Here is a 17515-nt window from a genome sequence, read left to right on the forward strand (position 1 = left end):
GGCAAAATGTTCTAGTTTAGAAACAAGTAATCCCCCACTCCCCATCAAAATAGAATGAGGTACAGACACTTAACTTACCAGTAGATGGTGTCAAGTCAATCAAGACTGAGGCCATCAAAGCCTTAAACACAGCCCATTTTGTCCTGACTGTTAATGTATCACCTGAAGAGGGGTGGGAGGGTCAACTTTGCTACATATACTGGTGCATGGTCCGCAAAGCACCAGTGAGGCGTTAGCTCCGGCGCAGACATGGGCAAAGGTTTCTTCATCAGCAAAGGCGTTGGGGTGCTCTTCATCATTTGTGGGGCAGCCTCTGTGGCGACCATCATCGCTCTGTCTGTTGTTTACTCACAGGAAAAAGCCAAAAACAATGAAGTGTCACCCACGGATGGAGGAAGCACAACCAACGCCCCAGTCACCACACCTGCACCTTCCAACAAGCCCTGGGACCAATACCGTCTGCCCAAGACCCTGGTACCGGACCACTACTACCTGACGCTGAGGCCGCGGCTCACTCCTAATCAAGCCACCGGACTGTACATCTTCACAGGTGAAGAACTGCATTCTGACAAGTGACATAGAAATGCAAATGGCCTGTGATTTTTTTGGACTCCAAATTGGTCTGTTGCAATAATACTACTAAATACCTGCAATTTGGTAGTGTTTATTTGTGGTTATATCTTTCTGTTGTTCATAGTCACCTCCTCTTCTTCAGCCACTCTTGACTCTCAAAGTGCTACAACAATATTACTCTAACGTATTGATTAATATGAAAAAAATGAACAGTGCTTTTTGGGGTCAATATTGTTTACCTGTAAGTCTCCTTTCTGCACAAGGAACGATAATTAAAACAAATGGGATCATGTTTTAGGGTTATATGTAGTATCAATAATCAATGCCATTTAACAGAGTAACTATTGCAACAACACATCATCAGAAGGGTAAAACTAACCTGTCTCACAAAGGTCTAAACCCAGCTGAAACATTTTGTGACATACCTTAATGTGACATGACTTTGTTGTGACCAACGAGATAAACAATTGAAAGATTTGTGTTTTATATTTTTAGGTGACTCTAGTGTGGACTTCAAGTGTGTGGAGGACACAGACCTGATCCTTATTCACTCTAATAAACTGAACTACACCACGGACCCTATTCTTGAGGCCGTCAGTGCCGGTGTCACAGCTCCAAAGATAAAGACGCACTGGCTGCAGCCAGTCACACAGTACCTGGTCATTGAGCTCGATGCTAAACTGAAGAAGGACCATGTGTACCGCCTCAAAACCGACTTTGTGGGAGAACTGGCTGATGATCTGGGAGGCTTCTACAGGAGCGTATACGAAGAAGATGGAATAACTAAGTATGTGTCACCAAAAATATACTGAAAGTGCATCGCATACAAATAATTCATATTTGAGGACTAGACAAACAATTATACGCAGCTAAATAGACCTTTAAAAAGTGTTACGGCTTCTCTAATTAATATATATATATATATATTAATATATATATATATATATGTGTACAACCATCTTCTCCTTAAGTAAGTAATAATAGCTTGTTCTCCAAGGAAGTTGAAGAATTTACTTACAAAATAGCCTACTTACCATCAATTAGTTAAGTTAGTTAGCAAGTTTGTTAGCTCGTAGGCCTGTTAATCAAGTTCATTAAGTTGTTTAAGATGCTTATTTTTTCCATAAAGGGTTGTTGCAACAACTCAGATGCAGCCCACAGATGCCCGAAAAGCTTTCCCTTGCTTTGATGAACCAGCCTTGAAGGCCGTTTTCTACATAACTCTCATCCATCCAAATGAGACCGTTGCCTTGTCTAATGGGGAGCAGAAAGGTTAGTTTACTGACACCAGAAATGGAGGAAAAAGCAATACATAATAAAGTACCAAAGCCGCACATTAGATTGTTGCACAAGGAAAATCAATATAACAATAAAAGCATGTAATTTAGATAAGAAATGTGTTAATTCACAGCCATAGTACTGTAGTTGATCATTAACATTAAAGGTTACTTTGGGTCAGAACTGGACCTTCACTGGGGAATGCTATTCATTTCACTGTATTGTGCAGAGCGTCTATCCACTGCCTTTTAAACCAGTAACATTTCATTGAGTGTAAAAATCAACACTGGTTCACTGCATAACAAAAAGAGTTAAATGAGGCATTCAACATCTATCTATTTAAATTCATTTTCTCATTTTTACAGAGAAAACTGAGATTGTTATTGAGGGCGAGAAGCTGTCCAAGACAACCTTTGCAGCAACTGAGAAAATGTCCACCTATCTGTTGGCATTCATTGTCAGCGACTATGACTTTGTGAATGAAACCATTGATGGAGTTTTGGTCAGTATAACAGCACCATTTCAGACAAATATTATTAATTATATAAATAATTGTAAACTAAGATTACATTAAAGATGCATTCTGCAACTTTTTATGTGGAAAAAAAAAGTTGATATTTGTGTGTATTTTACCTTGTAGTGACCCAGCGACTGTATGAGTGGTCGGCATGGCGCCTTTACTTTCCATCACAGTGGTCTCAAGGATGCTCCAGGATCAATTGTTTGGAAGATTTTCACTGCTGACGTACCCCCTCTCCAGAAAACCTACAAAACAACTGATCCCGGAGTGTCATAGAAACCACTGTGATCAAAAGTAAAGGCTCCATGCTGACCACTCATACAGTCGCTGGGTCACTGCAAGGTCAAATACGCACAAATATCAACTTTTTTTCCCCCATAAAAAGTTGCATAATGCACCTTTAACTCACAATGTAACTGGAACTTGTGTGTGTGGTTGTAGATCCGCATCTTTGCCAGAAAGTCTGCTATCGCTGCTGGACAAGGAGGGTATGCCTTAAACAAAACTGGGCCCATTCTCAAGTTCTTTGAAGACTATTACAACTCCACCTATCCCCTGCCCAAGTCTGGTAAGAATTTTGTACATCACTGTAAATGTAACTATGTTAAGCCAGACCTTTATTATGACAGATTATGACAGGAGCACATGATCTGACAAAAGATGTTCCCTCTGATTACATAAAAAAAATCCCTTATGAAAGCAGCATCCTTATCACTTCTTATGCAACACCTGAACTATCAACTACATCGCTGGATGTCAGCATCTTTGTTGTTGAATTTATGGCTCTTTTATAATACTAAAGTTGATGACTTGGCCCTTACATTAATCTTTGTGTATAAGTAATATTTTAAGTAGAAATGTATTTATCTTTTTGTAGATCAGATTGCACTTCCTGACTTTAACGCCGGAGCCATGGAGAACTGGGGTCTGATCACCTACAGAGAGACTGCACTGCTCTATGACCCAGAATTCTCCTCCAATGGCAATAAAGAGCGCATCGCCACCATCATCGGCCATGAATTAGCCCACATGGTTGGTTTTTAACAGTTTAACACTTACATTTAAGAGTTTATTTGTGTGATAAATATACAAAAATAAACCTAGTTATGTGGGTTTTTGTCTTAGAACCTCTGCTTTAGTGTGGTTTATAATCAAACTACTTTTGCTTTCAGTGGTTTGGTAATCTGGTGACTCTGCGGTGGTGGAACGACTTGTGGCTGAATGAGGGATTTGCGTCCTATGTGGAGTACCTGGGAGCAAATTACTCTGAACCTGACTGGGGCGTGGTACGTTTTTAGCCTGGATGTGCAGCTAAACAAGCTAAAAGTTCAGAGACATTTCATCAGAATTAAGACGAGGCATCTTTTGTTGAACAGGCAGACCTAATGGTGCTCAATGACGTTCACCGAGTGTTTGCTGTGGACGCTTTAACCTCGTCTCATCCCCTGTCCTCCAATGAAGAGGACATCCAAAAACCAGAGCAGATCAGTGAGCTGTTTGATGCCATCTCCTACAGCAAGGTAAAGAAACACCAAAATACTCTCATCCGACTGGAGATGCATTTTGAACATGTCAGGATCAATGGCTCACATGATTCTCACATGGGTTCAAACTATTTAAAATGAGCTATTACAATTACACTATCTACACATTAACAGTTATTACAATCTCCTTCACATAAATAATTGAGCAAATATATAAACAAATCTATATTTTGCCAAATGTTTTAATTATATAACATATTTTGTGTGCATGTTTTCAGGGAGCGTCGGTGCTGAGAATGCTTTCAGATTTCCTGACAGAAGACGTGTTCAAAATGGGACTCAGGGTATGTACTTTATACACAGTAGCTCAATGTAGTAGCCAACAACATCATTTATGATCTATGTGTTTTCTTCTTCACACTCCAGACCTATCTAAAAGAATACGCGTTTGGCAACACGGTCTACAGCGACCTATGGAAACATCTGCAAGATGCAAGTATTCTGTTATATTTCAATTGCCAACATTGTTCATTTTTAGATTCAAAGGGGCTAGATGCAAGTTAGTCATTTTATACTCACTACTGCCACCTCAGGTCATATGTGTAACTGCACCTTCTAAGCTCGTGCATGACGGCACTTCGGGCCGAAGCAACACCGTTTTTAGTGACAGTGCAGGATTTTAGAGGCAGTTGTGGTGAACAGGTCTGTGCTCATTCTACACATTAGGACATGGCTGGAACATGTAGGGGGAGGAAATAATTTTAACATTTTTAAACTCTGTATAGTCCCTTTAAAGCCACACTGCGTAAGATTTGACCCAATACACAAAATTGAAATACAAGCATTTATTTTATGATATGATATGATATTTATTTATTATGATATTTTCACCATTGAAAAATACCTCAAACAAACATGTCCTTTTGCTCTGACCGCCTCTGCTAAAACATGACTTTACCGGGAGTGGGTACGTCTCTAACTCGCTTCCATGGAGACTAAATCGACTAAAGTCAGTAGAATTGAGAGTTGAACAGGTCAGGCCCTCATCCAGATCCATCGTTTGACTACCCACTGCAAAAAATTCCCTTTTCTGTGTCGAGCTGGTCATTGAGAGCAAGTTTTGTGTTGATGGTACAGTATAGTCCAAAATGTTACGCAGTGTGCCTTTAAATGTTTTAGCTTGAATTGTACCAAAAATTAGCATAAACTTAACCGTCATCCGAAAAATATAAATATTTGGAGAAAAAAAAAGCACTTCATGTAAAATCCAAATATAAACAAGAAAGACCAGACACAAAAACTGAAACTCAAAATAATATCATGCTTCCCCACAAATGTCTAACACTTTGATGCGATCTTTCCAGGCTGTTGACAATACAGGGTCAGCAAACCTCCCTTCTGGAGACACAGTCGCTGGCATCATGAACACTTGGGTGCTGCAGATGGGCTTCCCTGTGGTCACCATAGACACAGCCACAGGAACCGTAACCCAGAAGCACTTCCTGTTGGATCCAGACTCTGAGGTCACAGTCGTGTCTCCATTCAAGTATGTACCGTTGACAGTTGATGCACTGTGGTTTAAAGAAGCGTCACTGATTCTGTCGTGCATTTGATACATGTAAATATTTTGGTAAGCAGTAAACAGTAAAATAATGAATTGCTATTTTTGTATTTAGCTACATCTGGACTGTACCCATCAAGTGGATGAAGTCTAGCGGAACGCAGACTCCAGTGTGGCTGGTGAAGAAGTCAGGTAAGGCAACATTTGTGTAACCAACTTCCTCAGCTCTGAAGGGAGCCTTTTTATTTCAGTGTTAATCAAAGTAAAATAAATTGAATGTATTGTCCATTACAGAAACTGTTGATACAATGAAAGCTACAGGAGGCGAATGGGTGCTGGCTAACCTAAATGTCGTGGGTTACTACAGAGTTAATTATGATCAGGGTAACTGGGACAAACTCATTAATGCTCTGAACACCAATCACGAAGTAAGACAAAATGACCAAACTTACTTGTAATGCTGCTTTCTAGCCGTTACTTATTGCTTTTACTTTTGTAGGTAATTCCAGTGATCAACCGAGCCCAGCTGGTGGATGATGCCTTCAACATGGCCAGGTTAGTAGAGTATTATGTCTTAGCTACCTGCCCAGTAGTATTTTATCAGAGTTGCAAAAAGTATCCAAAAAGAAAGAAAAGTTTTTAGGACAAGTGTTCCTGTTTGTTTTTGTAGAGCCAAGATAGTTAGCACTACACTTGCACTGAACATCACTGTATATCTGGAAAAGGAGAGAGACTTCATGCCCTGGGAGTCAGCTATAGACAATATGGACTTCTTCTATCTCATGTTTGATAGAAGCGAGGTGTACGGCCCCATGCAGGTGAGCCCCATAAATACCCCCATAAATAAGACATAAAGACCTGTTTCTCATTTTCACCAATTGTTCGTTATGACCTTTGTTATAGGCCTATCTACAGCAACAGGTTATACCGTTGTTCAACTATTACAAGGCAGAAACAGATAACTGGACCAAAGACCTCACCGGACACTTGGATCAGTGAGTGAAACACTTAAGTCAACTTTAGTTCAGTATTTTTTATTTTTTTATTTTTCATGACAGACATACATTCTTATGCTTGAGTCCTGACTGAGAAGACAGGGTATTTACTTTACTATTTCTTTAGGTACAATCAAGTAAATGCCATCAGCCTAGCATGTAAAACAGGCCACAAAGAATGCACAGATTTGGCAAAGGGCTGGTTCGACATGTGGATGAAGAACGAAACCAACAACCCGTGAGTCTCTTTTTACTTTTTGCATCAATATTCAATCATTTATGCCAACAATGTTCCAATCATATATATGTTTCTGCAACGTTTCAGAATCCATCCAAACCTGCGTTCCACAGTGTACTGCAATGCAATGGCAGCAGGTGGCGCTAAAGAGTGGGAGTTTGCTTGGACTCAGTTCACCGGAGCAAATGCTATTGAAGCTGAGAAGCTGCGCTCTGCCATGGCCTGCACGAAGGAGCCATGGCTTCTCAACAGGTGGGAGAGCGACACTCAACTTTGCCCCACACGTTCACAATAAACCCTTCAGATGCCCTTCTTCTTTGTTCAAATCAATTTAGTACGAGAGGGACTTCTTGGTCACTGGACATAGGCTAAATTGAGTCATAAAACTTTGGAAGTACAGTCTTGTCCATTTGTGACTGTTGCTTTCAATGCAGGTACCTTGAATACACGCTGATGCCAGATAAGATCCGCAAACAGGACGCCACCTCCACCATCGTCTACATCGCCAACAACGTGGTGGGACAGGCTCTGGCCTGGGACTTCATCAGAGCCAACTGGCCATACATCTTCACTGAGTGAGCACATTTTTAATCACACCCTAGTCATGGCCAGAGGCGGGTACAGCTCACGTTACTCAAGTACATGTAGTAAGTAACGCTCTGAAGTACTGGAGTAGTGAGTTAGTTAGGAGTTAGAGTCATTTTATTTTGAATCTGCTACTCCTACTTGAGGAAAGCATTTGGTTATTTCTTTTACTGTGGACAAATGTGTGAATGACAAAAGAGTCAGGCTTTATTCAGGCTTCATTTACAGCTATTTCATTTATTTAAGTTTCATTAAATTTTTCCTTTTTTTTTAGAGGTAAGCTACAGTATATTCTTTGTAAAAATCAAAATGTTCACATAATTGTATGTTTTGTCAGTTTGTCGCCTGTCTTGACTTGAGTGTAATTGTGACTTATCAGACTTATATATCAAACAGTTACTTGATACAGGATTTTTTATAGGATTACTTTTACTTGAGTAAGACTTTGAGTTACTACTTTTATCTTCTACTTGGATAAATATACTTTAAAGTCACATTACTATTACTTAATAGCAAATAATTTGGCTACTCTACCCCCCTTTGGATGACTTATACAATAAAATATGTATAATAAATACACCACTGGGTTTGATCGATCTGGTTCAGTTACTCAAAATAACACCTGAGGAAAAAAAGATTTGTCTTGTTTGAGTGACACCAGATCTTAACTTGGTCTATACAAATCTATATGAGTTAAGTAGTTTTAAACAAGGAGTCATTCAAAAGAGGACCGAAACAGAGCTAAAACCATCACTGACACTGCTGAGGAGCATCACCTGAAGCCGTCCACGTGCCACGCTTTGACAACCACTACTTTACAGAGCGCGGCCATTCGCTTGAATCATTAAATGTCCATATTCACACTGTCACATGTTTTTCTGGCCTGTAAAAGTACCATAAAAGAGTGGTATCACACGGCAGCTTTTACAGAGCTTTTTATGAGCGCAGTGATCACAGGTCAATGACAACGCAGCAACTCTTCCTTTTATTACACTCTGCCCCAGCTTACCACAGGCTATTGTCATTTCTCGTTTGTGCTATCTTTCATTTAGGAAAAACTGTAGAGTAAGAACCACATGCATCAAACCACAATGATGTAATTATTTTTAATATTCTTAATACAGTATTTACTGACAATGTTGATTTTGTGTCTCAGGTATGGAGGGGGCTCCTTCTCCTTTTCCAACCTCATCAACGGAGTCACAAAACGGTTTTCCACAGATTTTGAGCTTAAGCAGGTTTGTTTTTCAGTTTCAGTCTTTCAGTTGTTCTTACATAGACAGTATTGTAATTTAACTTCCTTGTAGATTTTGTATACTAACAAATGCCATCTTTGAATAAATATGAATGATTTGTGTTGTGTTTGCGGTGGCAGCTGAGGCAGTTCAAAGAGGACCACGCTGACGTAGGGTTTGGCTCTGGGACTCTGGCTGTGGACCAGTCCATCGAGAGGACCATCAGTAACATGAAGTGGATCGCGGAGAACACAGACACTGTTTCCAAGTGGTTTCAAGCGGCTGTCAAACCATCATCAATCACTGTATAAAATGGGCTGATGCTATCACAACAATTTCATGGGTAGAGATTTTTTTTTTATTTTTATCTTATTTAACTCAGGTGCCCATGATGCAAAATGAAATATGTATTTTATTCCTCATAATATTTATTGTGCAATTGTTCCTCTTTTGCAGTAGCAATGATAGAAACATAAAATAGACAAAGTCTGCAGCCGATTGTCTTGTGGTTCACTACAACACATAATGGAAGAAGACTGTTGTCTCCTCAATGTTATTTTAAAGTTTCTTAAATTATTTAATTAAGTTTAATAAATGACTTGACAACGAATGCACTCATGAAAACAAATGCTTATAAACCCGGTTATTTGACTGTGAATGTTAGATATTTTTCTCCAAAGTTTGTTCATTTTTGAGAAATAAAGTCATTTGTATTTACTTTTAAGTTGTGTGTTTTCATTGTATTGGGTGTGCGTAGACATTGGAGGACTTAAAAAAAAAGTTCTCAATAACTACACAGGTTTAGTAACTAATAACATGGCATTTCTGTTTGTGAAACTGTGAATATGGTTAGAGATTATGATTAGATTATGAACATGTAGGTATTATCTGTATTTGTGTCAACCTTTCGAAACATCCTTTGACTTGAGGCTGGAGTAACGATTAAAAACTACAGAGTTGTAATAATCATACAAGTATGAAATACAGTTTCTGGAACTATTCAATATAGGTGAAACATTTTACACAGGGAGAGTAACTTAAGTATTAATTTATGGCCTATTTCAGTGGATCCCACACATGTGCACTTTTCCATGAAGATCACCTGAAGTAAAAGCCTGCAAGTGCTCAATTCAAATATGAGTAGGAGCTGACAAGTTTCTCTAATAACCATATAGCCTATTGGACAAAAATAAAATAAAACAAAGAATCACCAAAGAATTCGCCATTTTATTACATTTCGAAGGGAGGCTAAAGATGGGAGCAACATTTTATGAATCATTCTCAGACAATGTTTTATGTGCTATGTTTAAATAGCCTACACTAAATCACCACAATAATTTATCACTCTTATCTCTCCCTTCAGCAGATACTTGTCCACACGTTGCTCTGCTCAGACACCAATATATCAGCCAAACTGTGAGAACCCCCTGTCCAGTGAACGAACTGTTCAGTCCAGTCCTTCTGGATATGTGTGCGCCTCAGAGAAGAAACATTGTAGCGTCTTAAGCCGGACTTTTTTACTTCGGGGAAACATGGGGAAGTGCTGCCGCGTGAGCAAACTGTGCGTGCTGTGCACGCTACTGGCCGTGGCCTCCGTGGCGACCATTGTCACCTTATGGACTCTTGCCCTGGTGGGAAACGGGGGCGAGGTCATCGTGCCGTGGGACAGGTAGGCAGTTTACCTGTACAAGTCAGTCACTGAACATTGAGTGAAAAAACACATTTAGCATTTGCTTGACAAGAATGTCTAACCTTTAGAACTGCTATTGCTATAAATGTTAAACGATCACTTTATATGTTATTGTTGGGTGTGTTTGTTTTGACTCTGTAGAATAAAAAGCAAGGGCGTAGGTTTGGTGTTTGGCAACACTTAAGACCTCTCCCTGTGCTGCGCAGGGGATAAGCCGCTCTCCTTTCACACTTAACTTGTTCATAAAATCAGTTATGGGAAGAGCATATGCACATGCAAATGCTCAAGTAGCCTAATAAGGCTTCATAAACAGACAGCTCCGTTGCAACCCGAAAATATGAATATCTCCGCGAATATTTGACCAACGCGAAACAAAAAGTGTTGTGATGCTGATCGTCCTCTCCCCAAACCAAAGTGCCCACATCTGAGTTAAGTTGTGAAGGATCGCACAATGTGAACAGGTACACGTGGAGTCGGCGGGGACAACTTCATTGTATATTGGTGGGGACATGTCACCTACACCCATGATATAAAGTAAAAATGACGTGGATGGCTACGTTTACATTTTGGGAACTAATGGAGGACGGGCGCCCTCCAGCGGATTCTAAGTATATTCTTGCAAATGAAAAGTCTACATCTGCTTGAGTCGTCTTCTGTACTCTATAGTGAAGTGTCAAACGTTTCGCCTCCCATACAAAAGGCTTCGTCAGCGCACTAAAGTTCCAGCCTTTTGGATGAGAGGTGAAACGTTCGAAACGTGAACTAGAGAGTACAGAAGACTCAAGAACCTTCATTAAATATGGACAACTCCTGTATGACTGAGAGCCTACACAGACATCTACATCTGCTTCACTTCACCTTCACGGGCTGACCAGGTTTTGGGACCAATCTCAGAATGGCTTTGCTTTCACCACTGGCACATCAGAGGCCGGCAGTCTGTTCACAACACTTTAGTATCAGGTCAGCGCACTGCGGCCAGGGTTGAGCTCAGTCCTAAACTTGTATGTGGCTAGCTCTCTGGTTGACCCTGGTCTGGCCTGTGGAAACAGTCGACTACACAGGTAGACCTGGCACTGGGCTGGTCAGGAACTGAGTAAAAAGGGTTATAATTGGGTATAGGCATAAAAAAAAGTGCACGTTTTTTCTCTATTCATATTAACAATGATTTAGTTGTTAATACTGCCTTAAAAAGCCAATCCAAAAACACAGAATTGTGAATCATTGACCATTGAATCTCTTATCTCTCTGACACAGTGATAGAAACCACAAAGAAAGCATTTATCTGTTTTACACAATTGTAAGGATTGAACTAAATCTGAACTTCTGACTCATGCTTTGCTTGCACGCTACAGAACCTGAAGACCATATCAGTGAGAGATGAGCTGATAGACAATGGTCATCACCATAGTCATTATGCACATAACGTGAAGTACAAACAAAATACAAACACATAGCCACAAACAACTGACTCACTGACACCCTCTCTGTGCGGAGGTGTGCAAAACTAGGATAAAAAGGAACTGTCAACGTTCAGGACTTCACTTCTTCTCTCTATCTGAAGTCATCAGCTGTTTTACTTCTTTGCAACTGGAAACAATGGCATTAAACGCCTTATCTTTGAGAAAACTTCTATTTCCAGTGTATGCTTTGGCTATTTCCAAATGTCTGTTCTCGCATGATACAAAAGAGCCGGGTCCTAGCAAAGGAATTGGAGTTTCCTTTGATGGTCACTGTCAGACACTAGAAATGTACAAGGAAGAAATGTAATCTTAATTCATACATTTGTTGTTCTCCTAAGATATCGTCTGCCTTCCACTCTGGTACCACATTCCTACAACGTGACTCTCTGGCCTCGTCTCAGTCCAGACCCTGAAAACCTCTACATCTTCACAGGTAATTCCCAGACTTGCTGCCAGTCGCCTACCACAAACCAATGTATGAACTGGAACCAAATGTACTGAGATTGTCACATGCTGCTGTGTCAAGGGGAGTCCACGGTGGAGTTTGAGTGTGTGACAGAAACCGACCTCATCCTCATTCACTCCAACAAGCTCAATTACGTGCTGCGGGACAATGATCACATGGTACAGCTCACAGCAGCAGGTACTTTAAACTTTACTGTACTTGGTATGTTTGCTTTCACAATAACATTTACACAAGTGGTTTTGAGATCGTATCATACTTATACACTGATTTAACAATGATAAGGGTTTCCCTATTTGAGTTTATGCCAAATCACTACACAAAAGGAGGCAGATTATTTGCTATGCCTCCCTGCAATAACCAAAAAATGCATTTATTTGTATTTTTGTAGAGGGAGAGCCTGCTCCCAGTATCAAATATACTTGGCTGCAACCCACAACACAGTATATGGTCATCCAGCTGAAGGAAAAGCTAAAAGCTGGTCGTAAGTATCAGCTCTACAGCGTCTTCAGTGGAGAACTGGCAGACGACCTTGCTGGATTTTACAGGAGCGAGTATGAAGAAGATGGAGTTAAAAAGTAATGTTAAATCTCTCTTTCCAGCTAGCATCACAGCTGCACACTTACTAAAAGTTTCACGGTTGTTTCCCAGGGTCGTTGCCACCTCCCAGATGCATCCGACTCACGCCAGAAAGACCTTCCCATGTTTTGATGAGCCGGCTCTAAAAGCGGTGTTCCACATCGTTTTGATCCACCCTCAAGGAACCGTGGCCCTGTCCAACGGCAAGGACATTGGTCAGTCTTATGCCTGTTAAAATACGCAATACACTTTAAAAATCAAAATGACTGTGTTTTGAAAGCACAGATACTTCAATATTTACATAATGGTTTCTGTAAAAATGCATAATAGCACAAACATTTGTCTTTTTCAGATGTGGTCAACACAACAATAGAAGGAGTTGCAGTAACACAAACCCGGTTTGAATCCACCAAGAAAATGTCCTCCTATTTACTGGCAGTGATCGTTTGTGACTTCACTTTCATTGAAGCAGAGGAGCAGGGCACTCTGGTAACTTACTTGTCCTTTTGCATTAGTCTAAAAAATGGAAAAGAAAATTCAAAATGAGTGCAACAGCCCTCCCTTGTGTTCAGATCCGGATATGGGCTCGTAGGAAGGCCATTGAGTCTGGACAGGGAAACTACGCTCTCAACGTCACTGGACCCATCTTGGATTTTTTCCAGGATTATTACAATATCCCCTACCCTTTAAACAAGTCAGGTGAGTGTATCGAGCACACATAGAGTTCAGTTTGTTAATACAGACTAGATGATAATAATGAACTGAAGGAACAATTGAAATCAGAATAAGCACCTGCTGAAACAATGAGATTTTTTTTACCTGGTCCTTTGCTCGTTTGTTCATGAAACTTATTTGAAGGGCAATCAACAAATAAAGTTTACTTTCTTAAAGGTCCCTGAAATCATGCAACGCTGTATAAGTGACACTCTTTAATCTTAATGACAAAAAGTGATAGTCGTCTAAGTGTCTTATCAAATAAATCTATAATGACAAAATGTAAAATGAAAATATACAGTCAAAAATAAAACTCCATCAAACTCAACGTTTACTGTAGTGCTTTTTTTGTGTCGGACAGATCAGATCGCTTTGCCCGACTTCTACTTTGGTGCCATGGAGAACTGGGGCTTGGTGACATACAGAGAGACCAACCTGCTCTATGATCCTGTGGGCTCCTCCAATGGAAACAAAGAGACCACTGTCACCATTATTGCCCATGAGCTGGCACATATGGTTAGTGTGTCCATCACTGCTAATGGTCTTTGTGCTTTACGTTTTAAAGTACCACAACTAGTAGATTCATTTTTTGTTTATTATTTGTTTATATCCTTCTTAGATTTTGCTTCGTTGGCTCAATAACTGATTAAGTACAAAATAATAATAAAGCGCAAGTGCATTGTCAGTGATTTGTGACTCGGAGCCAAACGCATTATTTATATTGTTTCAGTGGTTTGGTAATCTGGTCACTCTGAAATGGTGGAACGAGGTGTGGCTGAACGAGGGTTTTGCGTCTTATGTGTCGTATCTGGGAGCTGACAAGGCTGAACCTGACTGGGATGTGGTGAGGCAATGTTTTATAGTTGCCAATATATATTCTCTGCATGTCATATGATTGACTGACTTTTGCAGGTGTTTTGTTTTGTTTAGAAAGACATGATTGTTCTTGATGATGTTCACCGAGTATTTGCAATGGACGCTCTGACGTCGTCTCACCCACTGTCCTCAAACGAAGAGGACATCCTGAAACCTGAGCAGATCATGGAGCAATTCGATGCCATCTCTTACAGCAAGGTAGGGTCTTGTACTGTATTTATCCATGGTTCTCAAATGGTTTAGCTTTGGGATTTCATCATGACTATCAGAAACGATCAAAAACTTTATCAAGAGTTTTTGTTTTGTTTTATGAGAGAGATTTATTTTGACTCTTGATCGAACAAAACAGAAAAAATAATGATTTGCAATACAATCAACATACATACTCGTAGCATATGAGTTCACACAAAACCCATTGATAAGAACTAACAAAAGCCCGTGTTTATAGGGAGCCTCTGTGCTGAGGATGTTGTCAGACTTTCTCTCTGAACCAGTTTTTGTCGAGGGGCTGAGCGTAAGTTACTTTATACTATTACTACAGTCAATGCCCATATTGTTTGACTACTGAAGCATTAGCTGCAACTTTTAAATGTGTCTTTTCTTGCAGACTTATCTCACAGCTTTCTCTTACGGAAACACTGTGGGGTCTGACCTGTGGCACCATCTGGACATGGTAACCTTTGACTCACAAGTTTATAATGAAACAATGATTTTGAAACGACTGACCTCTGGTTGTCTTCAGGCTGTGAAAAAGAACAACATGTCACTGCCTCACAGTGTGGGTGAGATCATGAACACTTGGGTCCTTCAAATGGGCTTCCCTGTGGTCACCATAGATACAGCCACAGGAAATGTATCACAGAAGCACTTCCTGCTGGATCCCGAGTCAAACGTCACGGTCAAGTCACCATACAAGTATTTAGCAGTATTATACTAATAAATAGCTTCATTATTTTCTGCCTTTTTTCCTGTCACTGATGACTGTTGTTGCGTTAGATACCAGTGGCTGATTCCTGTGCGATGGATGAGAGCTGGTGTTCTGCAGAGCGATGTGTGGTGGCTCAATGAAAAGACTGGTAGTATATAATTTGGTGTATAGTTATTTATTTTTATGTATTTCATTATTTACTCTTAAGATCTTTGCAGTACTTGGCATATCTTTAAATGACTGTTGCATAAATAATGTGGTGCCTCTAGTAGTATGAAAATACTGGTGTAGTAACTGCTGTTTCTTCCGGATCGTTAGCGGTGAACCTTGACATGAGCAGTGGTGGGGCTTGGGTTCTGGCCAACATTGACGTGCTCGGGTATTACCGTGTGAACTATGACCTGGGGAACTGGGAGCGCCTCCTCATTCAGCTCGATACAGAACACAAGGTCTGTTTCATAAAGCTTTCACTGCATCCGTGTGTTACTGGCTTGTGTTTGCCTTCTCTCTTTGCAGTTAATACCACTGATAAACAGAGCCCAGATAATAGATGATGCTTTCAACCTCGCGAGGTGTGTAGATTATAAAAATGGATGGATTGAAATTTGCTGATCCAGCAGTGTCTTACTTTGATTGTATGATGTTAATTTAGAGCTGGTCTTGTGTCCACCACGCTGGCTCTGAGGACCACACTGTTCCTGTCTGCAGAGACAGAGTACATCCCATGGCAGTCTGCTCTGGACAACATGCACTACTACTACCTCATGTTGGACCGCACTGAGGTCTATCAACCGCTTCAGGTACATTGAACACATGAAAGACACACATGAAAGATAATTTTAGAAAATTAACTGAATTTATATGTGATTATTGCATATTCGTAGGATTATATGAAGATGCTGGTAACGCCTCTCTTTCTACATTTTAAAAACATCACATCAGAGTGGACGAAGGTCCCACACAGACACACAGATCAGTGAGTTCTATACCTCTGTTTAATCTCACTCTTTAAAAGAACAAACATGTTTTCTCTGTAGACATTTCATGTTTTTTTTTTTACATCTTTGAGCAGATACAACCAGGTGAATGCCATCGACAAGGCCTGTCAGACAGAGGTCCCAGAGTGCCTGAACTTGACCTCACTGTGGTTTAAACAGTGGATGAATAGCCCTCAGCACAACATGTAGGCTGTGAGACTGATGTTTGTTGTTACTTGCACAAAGCTGATGATTGTTTTTTGTAGGATTGATCCAAACCTGCGCTCTGTGGTGTACTGCAGTGCTATCGCCGCTGGGGCAGAGCCAGAATGGGACTTTGGCTGGTCCCAGTTTAAAGATGCTGCAGTGGCCAGTGAGGCCAGTAAACTCATGTCTGCACTGGCCTGCACCACCAAACCCGAGCTGCTGCAAAGGTGAGTTCTCTGGCTGCACAGCAGAGGGCGCTGTGGGGCTATTTATCTGATGCAGGTCCTGTCAACTTTCTTTTTCAGGTATTTATCTTTAACTTTAAACTCATCCATGATACGCAAACAGGACGCCTCATCAGTTATCACCGCTGTGGCCAGTAATCGAGTGGGACAGAGTCTGGCCTGGGACTTTGTCCGAGAGCAGTGGCAATACATGTTCACAGAGTGAGTGGTCACATTCAAGTGTTTCAGAATACATCTGTTCTGCCAAGAATAATGACTTGAGATTTATAGAGGAAAGTTACCTTAATGTCGTGCATGTATCGTTGTCCACAGGTATGGAGTGGGATCCTTCTCTTTTGCTTCCATAATCAGCGATGTCACAGCAAGATTCTCCACACAAACTGAACTGCAGCAGGTCTGCCCAAGTTGGATTAAGTTCCTCAGAAAGATATCGTTTCATTCTCTCATATATTTCTTCTGCAGCTTAGAGACTTCGTGAAAGAGCACGAGGCCTTGGGTTTTGGCTCAGCCTCTCTGGCCGTGGCGCAGGCGCTGGAGAGGACTGAGGCCAACATCAAGTGGCTACAGCAGAATCAGCAGCAGGTCCTGGACTGGTTCACTGGACAGACTGGACCTCATGTGGCGCTGATGGGATCTATTTAGATAAGCTGATTGAGGCTGGTAAAACAATGATATATTTTTAAATTTGAGTAAAACTATTATACAATGAGACAATATATTTTTTGTTAATTTATTTCTAGAGGATAAACTGTTTATCGGTTTAACCTCCATAATGTAAATTCAGGCCTAAGGACTAGGATATAACCAGGACTTGACATTAAAATTAGCCAACAAGCCAAAAACTAGTTTCTGTTTGGGCCATAACTATTTTATTGTCATTACCTTGGCAAATTGTGTTTATACTAGA

At 40.5% G+C, this 17515-nt stretch overlaps 2 protein-coding genes across 2 annotated transcripts; both read left to right on the forward strand.

Moving 5' to 3' along the window:
• Window positions 1-249: 249 nt before the first annotated feature.
• On the forward strand, window positions 250-8780 carry LOC306972028 (aminopeptidase N-like; the record flags this gene model as incomplete). Its single annotated transcript, XM_079568471.1, has 21 exons — window positions 250-550; window positions 1069-1360; window positions 1703-1845; window positions 2217-2353; window positions 2813-2939; window positions 3249-3403; window positions 3544-3657; window positions 3748-3891; window positions 4134-4199; window positions 4282-4351; window positions 5236-5401; window positions 5532-5608; window positions 5711-5844; window positions 5916-5971; window positions 6087-6234; window positions 6320-6411; window positions 6539-6649; window positions 6737-6901; window positions 7084-7224; window positions 8391-8472; window positions 8610-8780. 21 exons carry the CDS (start codon window positions 250-252, stop codon window positions 8778-8780), a joined length of 2892 nt encoding a protein of 963 aa, XP_079424597.1.
• Window positions 8781-10001: 1221 nt separating this feature from the next.
• On the forward strand, window positions 10002-17303 carry LOC306971579 (aminopeptidase N-like; the record flags this gene model as incomplete). The annotated part of the gene is made up of 23 exons (XM_079567894.1): window positions 10002-10138; window positions 11958-12052; window positions 12146-12262; window positions 12474-12660; window positions 12734-12876; window positions 13014-13150; window positions 13234-13360; window positions 13737-13891; window positions 14106-14219; window positions 14306-14449; window positions 14700-14765; window positions 14859-14924; window positions 14994-15166; window positions 15248-15327; window positions 15498-15628; window positions 15696-15751; window positions 15832-15979; window positions 16064-16155; window positions 16252-16362; window positions 16423-16590; window positions 16669-16809; window positions 16921-17002; window positions 17071-17303. The coding sequence occupies 23 exons, from the start codon at window positions 10002-10004 to the stop codon at window positions 17248-17250; spliced, it is 2850 nt and encodes a 949-aa protein (XP_079424020.1). The 3' UTR covers window positions 17251-17303.
• Window positions 17304-17515: the final 212 nt, after the last annotated feature.

This window comes from Gobius niger, assembly GCF_951799975.1.
Source record: "Gobius niger genome assembly, chromosome: 12".
NCBI lineage: Eukaryota > Metazoa > Chordata > Actinopteri > Gobiiformes > Gobiidae > Gobius > Gobius niger.